Source organism: Arachis stenosperma, chromosome 2 (assembly GCF_014773155.1).
Source record: "Arachis stenosperma cultivar V10309 chromosome 2, arast.V10309.gnm1.PFL2, whole genome shotgun sequence".
Lineage (NCBI taxonomy): Eukaryota > Viridiplantae > Streptophyta > Magnoliopsida > Fabales > Fabaceae > Arachis > Arachis stenosperma.
In genome coordinates, this window is record NC_080378.1 from 115,228,338 (window position 1) to 115,238,190 (window position 9,853).

The 9,853-nt window shown below is 28.2% G+C and overlaps 1 protein-coding gene across 1 annotated transcript; it reads right to left on the minus strand.

The window, feature by feature from the left end:
* Positions 1–5,716: 5,716 nt before the first annotated feature.
* Positions 5,717–9,467, minus strand: LOC130962218 (peroxisomal membrane protein 11C-like). Its single transcript, XM_057888365.1, has 8 exons — positions 9,390–9,467; positions 7,762–7,971; positions 7,358–7,432; positions 7,184–7,258; positions 7,001–7,081; positions 6,819–6,893; positions 6,518–6,691; positions 5,717–6,015 (listed from the first exon to the last, which is right to left on the minus strand). The coding sequence occupies exons 2-8, from the start codon at positions 7,951–7,953 to the stop codon at positions 5,980–5,982; spliced, it is 708 nt and encodes a 235-aa protein (XP_057744348.1). The 5' UTR covers positions 7,954–7,971; positions 9,390–9,467; the 3' UTR covers positions 5,717–5,979.
* Positions 9,468–9,853: the final 386 nt, after the last annotated feature.

Here is a 9,853-nt window from a genome sequence, read left to right on the forward strand (position 1 = left end):
TTTATTTTTATTATTATGAATTGTGTTATTAATTTATTATTCTCCAATATAAATTAGACAATCATTAATGAATTTATACTTATTAGTAGGTTATATCTAAATTCAACTGCAAATACTTGTTGAGTCCAAGAGCCATTCCCTATTTTAATGAGTTGATGGACATGAGGCTCACATAAATTTTTATGCACCAAAAAATGTACCTTATTACTAAATTCACTATTAGCTATCTAGCTAGGATAACTAAATCTTGATTATTGACAGAACAATGCTTTGTGCAGATTTATTAGCAAGATAATTAAGATTGAACAATACTACATAACTAATAAAATTTATTATTTTTTTTATTAATATTTAGTTAATATATTATATTCTAAATACTAAATTTTAATTTTTAATATTATAAAATAAGACATTGTAAACTCATCTCACTCAAAATCTTGAGAGAAAATTGTTGCAATAATGAGCTATATCTATTTGATTTTGAAGACTGTTCACTCTAGAACGAAAAATATTGACTGAGATTGAGATTAGTAAAAATAGTGACCCTAACCTTTCTATTTAAAATTTTCGAGTATTAATACATATATATTAGTTACCGAAAAAGTTAATATGGAGAATAATGTGGTTAAACATATGGAATTCATCTTCTCTTAAACAAGTTGGTTGAAGAAATTTCACACAAATAGAAAGTTCTAAAATTAAATTGTTTGTCCACTATATCTAGATTGTGAATTTGTGACCAATTATTGACTTTATCGTTGGCATACATACAACTTGTGCAACATAATGAAAATAAAATAATAATTCACATTCAATTTGAATGAACAAATGCATCTTCATACATTCACATATATTATTATATTATACTATTGGACTTGTGGATATTGCTAAAAATATTAAATTGGATTTGTAATTAGCTTATGAAAAGCTAATTAGTACATTAATGGCACTTCATTTTAAGTAAATACCAAAACTAAACATACCCTATATATATATTAGAATAATATATATTTCCTGAGGCATTGGTGTCTGGTCATTTATATGAATTGGAGTTCAATTGGTTATTGTTAGTGGATGCCATTGTTGTCCATAATTATTTGTCTTCCCTAGCTAACATTATTGATGTTGCAATAGTGCATATGTATTTAATTAGATTGGTCCATTTTATTGACCACTAAGCTCCAACTAACGTTTTAAACTATCTAACCTGTCACTCTTAGTTAAGTATTAAGTAAGAATAATGTTAAATAATTATTTTTTTCAGTTAATATCAGTTATTTTTTTTAAATGATTTTATTTGTATTAAAATCAAGATCTTAAATCATAATTTTTAACTCTAAATTATAAATTTAAATATTAAAGTTGGTTAATATTGACTAACTAAAAATTAAACTTTTCATTAAATAATTATTAAACCTAATTTTAATTGGTTTTTGTATTTTAATAATAACTCTTGAATTGAAGTCAATATATATAATGAATCTAATTTGTGCCAAAATTGAACTTTTATTTAAAATAATAAGGATAACAAAGATTAAATTTTGAATTTATTAATCATGGTTTATTTTTTTCAAGAAATTTAAATGATTACTTAGTAATTAGTTTTGGCTGAAAAATATTTTAAGAACATCACATTATTAATTAAGATAATGAAAGTAGAATGTTTTGATAATTACAATGATTACCAATTAACCAATAGGCATGCATTAACAACTAACCACAAACTAACATGCTTATTAAGCTGTTACGTTATATGATCTATCGCCAAGTCACATCATTTATACAGTCATATGAAGTTAGGAAGGGAATTCTTAACTAGTTTTGGATTTACTTTTTTAAAAGGTATAATTAATAAAAAATATTCAACAATCTCATTTTAACTAGAACATTAAAATATAAGTGGTGACAAGGACAATAATAATTCCTATATAAATATAGTACCTAATAATAGTGACTATTTAACTTTTTTTTTTGTTATTTTGATATAACAAGTGAAAAAGTATAGAAAAATAACGTATATAACGAACAACAATTTAAAAAAAAAAGGTAAATTTAGAATTAAAAATCAAATTCCTAATTAATTAAATAATTATTATCAAATTTTAAAATTTAAAAATATTAGAATTAGCATTATTAATTTTACACCCCATTCTCTTCCAACTCGGATAGTTTCACAAATTAGTTTTTCCGCGTCCAAACCATTGTAAGCATAGATTAGTTATTATTGATTCTGTGGTCCCTCTTAACAAAGTAAATTTTATTATTAATATACTAGTACTAATTTTAATTTTTAAGACATGTAGTCTCCCTTGCTGCTTGAATAACTGTTTTCCAAAGTTGAATTTTTTATTCAATAATATATATCTATTATTTTAAAGTTCCAATAAAGTATTAATTATTAGATTTCAGTTTTTCAATTTCACTCTTACTCTAAGATTCATATCAAATTGTAATAATCATTTCATAATTTACTAAGAATAAATTTTTGTCGCAATTATTAAGACAATAATTAAATGTTGTTAAAAGTATAAATGATCAAAGGAAAAAGACAAAAGCATTTCTCATGTTATTTTGATATTTTCTCTCTTCATTAATTTTTTACTATTCTTTTAACATTCTATTTTTTTTAATAGTAGAAGGAATAATAAGAAAAATTAATTACTGATTTCTTAAAATCAAAACACGATACTTAATTTGCTTTAAAAAAAAGAGTTAATTTAAAATATAGGGAATAATTCCTTAGTATTTTTGCCAAAATGTAAAAACTTTGGAAATCACTCATATAAAGACGCTTAAAACGTCTTTTTTTAAAGATATTTTTTTAATAATTAAAATTCAACATATATAATCAATCAAACTGTATTATTTTTGTCAAAATTAGACGAAATAAATATGTTTGACCAAAAAATCGATAAACCAAATCTTGAACCAATTTAAATTAATATTTTTATAAAAATGATTATAATACTCCTATTATAGAAAATGACTTAAAATATTTCTATTATATATTTTAAAAACTCTAAATCCTAATCTTTCTCTTCTTTCTATGCCATCATTGAATTAGAATTTAGGATTTTTAAAATTAATATACATAATAAGAATATTTTAGTCATTTTTTATAATAAGAGTATTATAACCATTTTCTATAAAAAAGAATATTAATTTAGATCGATTCGAGATTTGATTTATTGATTTTTCGGTTAAATCAGTTTGTTTGGTCTAATTTTGACAAAAATAACACAGTTTGATCAATTATATAAGTTAAATTTTAATTATTAAAAAACGTCTTTAAAAAATGAGGTTTTAAGCATCTTTATACAAGTGGCTCCCAAAAACTTTTATTTATGGATGAAAAAAATAAATCAACCTAAAACATAAATTTTACGACCCATTATTTTGTAACACTTAAATTTTTGTATTTTGTATGAAACTTCTCATTCTATATATTAACTCTTAGATATTTTAGAATTGTAGTTCTCACTCTAATATCGAAATTTAATTTATATTTTCACAATTGAACTAAATTTAGTATTTATAAATAGTTTTTTTTAATATTTAATAAATATCATAATTCATAACTTGTGTATATATTAATTAACATTTAACTCAAGAACATATAGTAGTAAAATTAAAAGTATTGAATGAAGATGAAAGGGGAAAATAAATGAGATGGGAAAGAAACAAGGGGACAAGAATATATACCCTTTTGCAAACTTTCTCCCAAATGGTGAAATAATGCTATTACCAATCACCATCAAATATGCTTCCATAATACTCCTTTTCCGCTTCTTCTAAATTGACTAAAGAAGGGAAAGGAAACAACACTAATTTTATAAACCAATAAATTAATTTTTCTTTCAATTAAAGTGAAAAATGCTACAGGTACCTAGATCCCTCATCATGCTTTTTCAATGCCCGTTCATCTTTTACCTAGGCACAAATTAAATTTAATTTTAATGTTGGTATATATATATATATATATATATATATATATATATATATATATATATATATATATATATAGTGTTTTCTTCTTTTTTCTAAATCAACAAGATTGAATCATTCTTTCTTTTTAAAATATTATTCTTAAAAAACACAACAATAAATGAAATTTCGAATGTTAAAATTATTGTATGAGTAGAGAAAATTATCTTTGCATTAAATATATGCATATACGTAGTTAAGAATTATTTAATTATCACAATTAAATTAAGGATATTATTAACAATACAAAAAATATCCTTTTACGAAAAAATTGAAAATTTTGACATAATGATAATTAAAACATCAATATTCTTTAAGAAAAAAAATGGATTGATATTTTGAATCGAAAGAGTATCCAAAATTTTATAGTTTAATTTGAGTTAAGATTAGTCTATAGTTTTCAAACAAAGCTTGTCCGATTATTATCTTATTTCTTTTATTATTTACAAGACTCAAATTTAAGATATCGTTTAAAGATAAATAATATAGCAACCAACGAGTTACTAAGGTGATCAAAATTTCCTTTGTTATTAAAGCCAACTAACTAATTTTCTTTTATTTTTTATGAATCAATAATTTAAACTGGTGAAGAAAAAAGTGAACATTCACCCTACTAAGTTTTTGACATGGTGATGCCGCCACTTTTTGACCCTAGTAATAGTTTTCTTTTTTTCACGACAACTCGACGTAATAATGATTAATTCGTTACGGATCTTAGTTTTATTTAAGAATTTGTTGCTACTACATGCACAAGGCAGGATTTGAACCCTAATACTTATTTAAGCGGACTAATAAGATAACCATTAAACCAATCCAAGTTGATTGACCCTACTAGTTAGTGATCATGGTCTCAACACGCAATGCAAATGAAAATTAATGGCACCAACATAGGACTTAGCAAGTAGTATATGCAAGGCTGTCATGAAAGTAAAGGCTCATTATTCATTTTAAATGTGATACCAAAGAAATTAAAACATAGGGTTTATTGATTTGAATGTTTTATGGACGGTTAAGGATATCATTGTTTAAGGTTGATACTCTATCTAAATTTTAACCCTAATATCAAAGCAGCTCTTGCAATATTAATACTCAAGGATATGAAATATGATCATTATCTTCAAACCATTATTAACATAGGGAGGGGGTGGAAGAATGGAATAATCTCTTTAAACATGCATTTGCAATGATGCCATATGTCAATTGAACCTCAAATGGATAAACAATTTAAAACTCAATGCCATATATTTATTAGATCTTTAATCTGCAGTGAATCTATTTGTTTTTTCTTTTGTTTACTATATTAATAAGATTGAGATTTTTTTTTTCTCATGATTTAAGATAGCTTGATGATGATATGTTAACAAATGTGTTGTGTGCAAAAATGAAGTTAACTCTATAAATAAATAAATAAAAACTAATGCTAAAAAAAGTAAGAAAAGTACTAATTGGGTAAGATAGTTATTTGACATCCTTTCATCATTCTCAAGAGGTACTTCATTCTTCTAATATTATCACACAATGGCATCTCACTAAATTGTGAAATACCCAAATGATTTTTACCCTTTATCCATAACAAAATGTCTCTAGAGCTTATATACATATACAAATTTCCTTTTGAAAATATGAATACCAAGTGAACTCTCATTTTTTTTTATTGAACATATTTCCAAGAAAATATGTATTATCATCAAACAATTTATGAGATATCAGGTAAATATTTTTTTCTTTCAATTTGTTGGAAACCCCATCCAAAAATCAATCTAAGTCCTCATGCCAATTAATTTGTAGGCATTAGGATAACAGAGATTATTGTCTTCTACTATGAAAAACACTTTATTGTGACAACATTGGCACCAATTATGATGACATCTAACAAAAAGGTTAGTAGTTTGCATTTTTTTTTCAATTTTTCTCACCAACATTTTCTAACAAAATTCATACAGCTATTATTAACAACAATGAAACAGCTGAGTGTGAGTGTGTGTTCTTCCATCTTCATGTTGATTTGGGCTTCACTGGGGCAGGAAGCAACTGCATTATACCAACAACATACCCTTGTCAGTCAATGATCCTCAAACATAATTGCGACCCCAATATATATATATATATGACATGCATTCTTTTCAATATATGATACAATATAAAGGATTTTGTTAACAAGTGTTCTAAGGTAAGTTTTCATAGTTTCAATGCCTTCAATACAAAACTTCCCATTTTTGAAACCTTAACAAGCACTTCTAAGGTAATCATTGTTCATTAGTAAAACCCTTATATAAACTCCACCAAAGTTTCATGCACATTCTGAATTGATTCCCTAAAAATTGTTAAGGCAGTTCCTTGCATCTCTTGAGAAAAATGATCAAGAGGGTAGCCTTTGTATCTAATTTTCTGTCATTGGTTGTTAGTTGTGCATGCCTATGTAGAAATCATGTGCATTTTTACATATATACTGAACACACAAAGACAACTTCAAAGGAAATTCAAGACACTCAAGCAAATCAGGCAAGTGAACTATAATGTTACTAGCAGGAACCTGATAGCAAGTTATTAGAGATGTAATAAATCCAAAGGCTCCGGTGACTCTCGGAGTGATTTTGTTTGGTGCCAATTGGAGCAATCCAATTGCTACCAGAGTATCCAAGCCTGCTTTGACAAGTGCTACAGTCCTCTCATTTGACTTTTTAAGTTTAGCACGGTATTGCTCATTCTGCAACCCCAGAAAATGGCTTACATAAGTATACAATGATACTAGAGCAATACAGTAACAGTTCGCAACAACGCATGCCAAGAAACTGAAACCTAGAAGATTATATGCACAAACCCGAGCGACCTACTTCATATTTATTCTTGTTCTTGAGTTCTGCCTCTAACTTCTTCATTGATTCGGAAAGTCTTCCAAGCTCCCCAAGCTGGTGAGTTAACATGTCAGATAATAGTTAAAAGTAGAGCTAAGGACCATCATTAATGCATATATGTGTGTGCTAGCACCAATGAGAAGGGAAAGGCAAACACGAACCTCGACCAAGCTGGTGCATACCGTGGAACCAAGCCAACAGTACATGGATAGCCGGGCAATTAGTTCCGTGCGTTCTTTATTCTGTATTTCGACAATAAATTATTATACACTTATAGATGGAATTCTCACAGAACAAGAAAACCAACCAGAAAAACGATGCTTAAGAAAAGGCATACTCCCTACCTCGTAAATGCCTGTTCTGCCAAGCCAAACGAATTGATCAAGAAACAAGAACATCGCAACTAATGCATCCTTGGACTGAAAAATAAAATAAAATAAAACATCGAGGAAGACATTAGAAAGAATACATAATAGAAAGATTGATCAAGAAAGGTTGAATGACTTGGAAACTCATACCTTTCCTAACAGAGTTAGGTGGATAGGAGCCTCCTTTGGGGTGGGACTGATCAGAGAATGCAGGCCATTGACAAACTGCATATTGCAGGTTGCAAAATCATGAGAGGTAATAAGTATCTCAGGGAAAATAGAGGGGTATAAGTATAACAGGCAATGTCTACAAAGAAAATCTTTAAATTAATTATTTTGCAACATCTTTTCTGAGCCAGAATTTCCTTCAGAGCAGGTCTATTTCTAAACAGAAAAATGTTTCTAAGACTTATTTTCAGTCATTATTTTTAAATTCTTTCCTTAAGATATGAGCCCAAAGATATACATAAATAATGAGAAATCATATTAAGGAGGAGAAGAAAAATATATGAACTTGAAATCATATCTGAAATTACACATGAACATATCTCAACCTTTAGTAGACGGAAAACTTTCCGTGCCAAGCTAGTTGTTTTGTCTACATTCTGGGCAGGACCAGGTTGTCCAGCACTCACAAACTTGGCACCATATTGTATAGCCCTGCATATCTTGTCCCTCGCTTCAGCCTTGTTCAAATACAAAATTAACAGAGCCAGTTCTGCCCTAGTTGCATCCAAGGTACTCATTTTCTATCGTAGTAGTAGCTGTGTAACAAAACCACAGCAAACTAACTCATCACAACTAATAAGGAGAACAATGGCTGGAGAGCAAAAGGTGGTATTCGTAATTATTAAACAGTGATTGAAGATGACACATTTTTATATCTATGAATTATGAAATTTTACATTTTGTGGCAATGTGCTAAAGTGGCTCTTTAGTAAGTTGTTAGACTCAACAACTATATGTGTATGTTATTTAGCAGAGATTTGAAAGAAAATGAATAAGCACATATTTATTCCCAAATTATGCCGTTTCTGTAAGCTGATCAGGTGAGTTAGGAAGTTAACAGTTCCACAAACCCGTCCACCAAAATCCATTACACCCTAATATAGTTAAGAGGAAAGAATTTCAAATTCTAAATACAGCAAGCCCTATGTCTCACTAGATAAGATCATTACATGCATCATTTGACACCGAAAGGAAAAATTTCAATCAAAACCAATTGGTAATATCCATATTCTCCTAAAGTGAACTATCTTGCATCATTTTGTAATATGGACTAGCTTCCCCCTTATCCATATTCTCGTTGCAGTCTCCACTGATATTCTGCTAGCAAACATAAACATCCTAATCTAAATCCTTGTTTTATCACCAAACTGAGATAATAGATCATGACATGCCATTTTGCTCAAGTTCCCTAATATGCTTTTGGCTTTACAATCTAAACCTGATCCAATCTGATTCATACACACAACCTTGGATATTCCATAGCAGTAAGAGGAAGACCTCACTCAGAAAATTTAAATTTTAGAAGCTCCAATCCTGGTTCTGTTATCGAATGAGTACTTGGTCAAAAACTCATCACATCAATAGTTTTGTTTGATAATCCCTTTTTTTCTCCCCAGAGAATTTTGGTTCCAAGCAATAACAATAAGTGGCATTTTGTCTTTGCTAATCTTACTCCAAAGAGGCCTCACCAACATATTCCAACGTGTAAATAACCCTCCTCATGCATCCAAACCTAACTCTGATAACTAACTTTTGCTAATTTAAACCCTTCTCTCTACACCAAAACTTTGAATCCAATGAGCAAAATTCATGAGAATCAAACCATAATCCAAGTTTCTCTACCCAACAAGAAAAAAAAAAAAAATCAAGCGAGCTATATTCATTCAGTATTCACATTATCCAATTAACCATCTTTCAGTGTGGAATATCTTCAAACATCTAATATGCCAATGAGGATCACAAAATTTCATGATTCCAAAACAATATATTTTATTCCTTCATTCATTCATGCACAACAACATTAAGATAAACCAATCAATCATAGAAATTGAAGAATCCATTTGATATTATATTATTATATATGAAACAAACAGGCTCACAAGAACCACATAACAACATCAAAATCCGCAAAATCGCAAACCATAACAAAGGAAGATTGGAACTTGTAATGTACCTTCAAACAACAAGTCCAAAGGATCAAAGAGAGAAAGAGAGACGGAGAAAGAGAAGGTAGCGAAAGAAGTGCTGCCTGTGTGATATATACAAAGAGTAGTTAAGGCCTTGTTTGGTTGTTGTTCATGTAATAATAATAATAATAGAAAAAAAAAAAAAAAGAAACGAAAATGGCTTTGTCTCATGTTATGGAGGATCTACGGCTCGGTGATTGCGATGTGATCCTATGAACTATGAACCCCAAAAGTGAACAAATTTTAATAATTTGTGGTTCGTTCAATTTCAACTAATTGTTCGGAAATCAAAGGAGATCCAACGGGATACAATTATTCAATTAAATTTCTATATTTAAATAACTTTTAAATAATAAAGTTAAAAATTAATTATTTTTATTTATGCAATAAACATAGTTAGTTGCTTACTTGTGAAAATTATTATAATTCTTAGTATTAATTTTCTCCATTT

Coding starts and splice junctions, on each gene's coding strand:
- LOC130962218 (XM_057888365.1), bottom strand. CDS start 7,953: ATGAGTACCTTGGATGCAACTAGGGCAGAACTGGCTCTGTTAATTTTG. Junction 7,082..7,183: donor GCAGAACAGGCATTTACGAG/GTAGGGAGTATG, acceptor GTCGAAATACAG/AATAAAGAACGCACGGAACT. Junction 6,692..6,818: donor AGAACAAGAATAAATATGAA/GTAGGTCGCTCG, acceptor CTGGGGTTGCAG/AATGAGCAATACCGTGCTAA.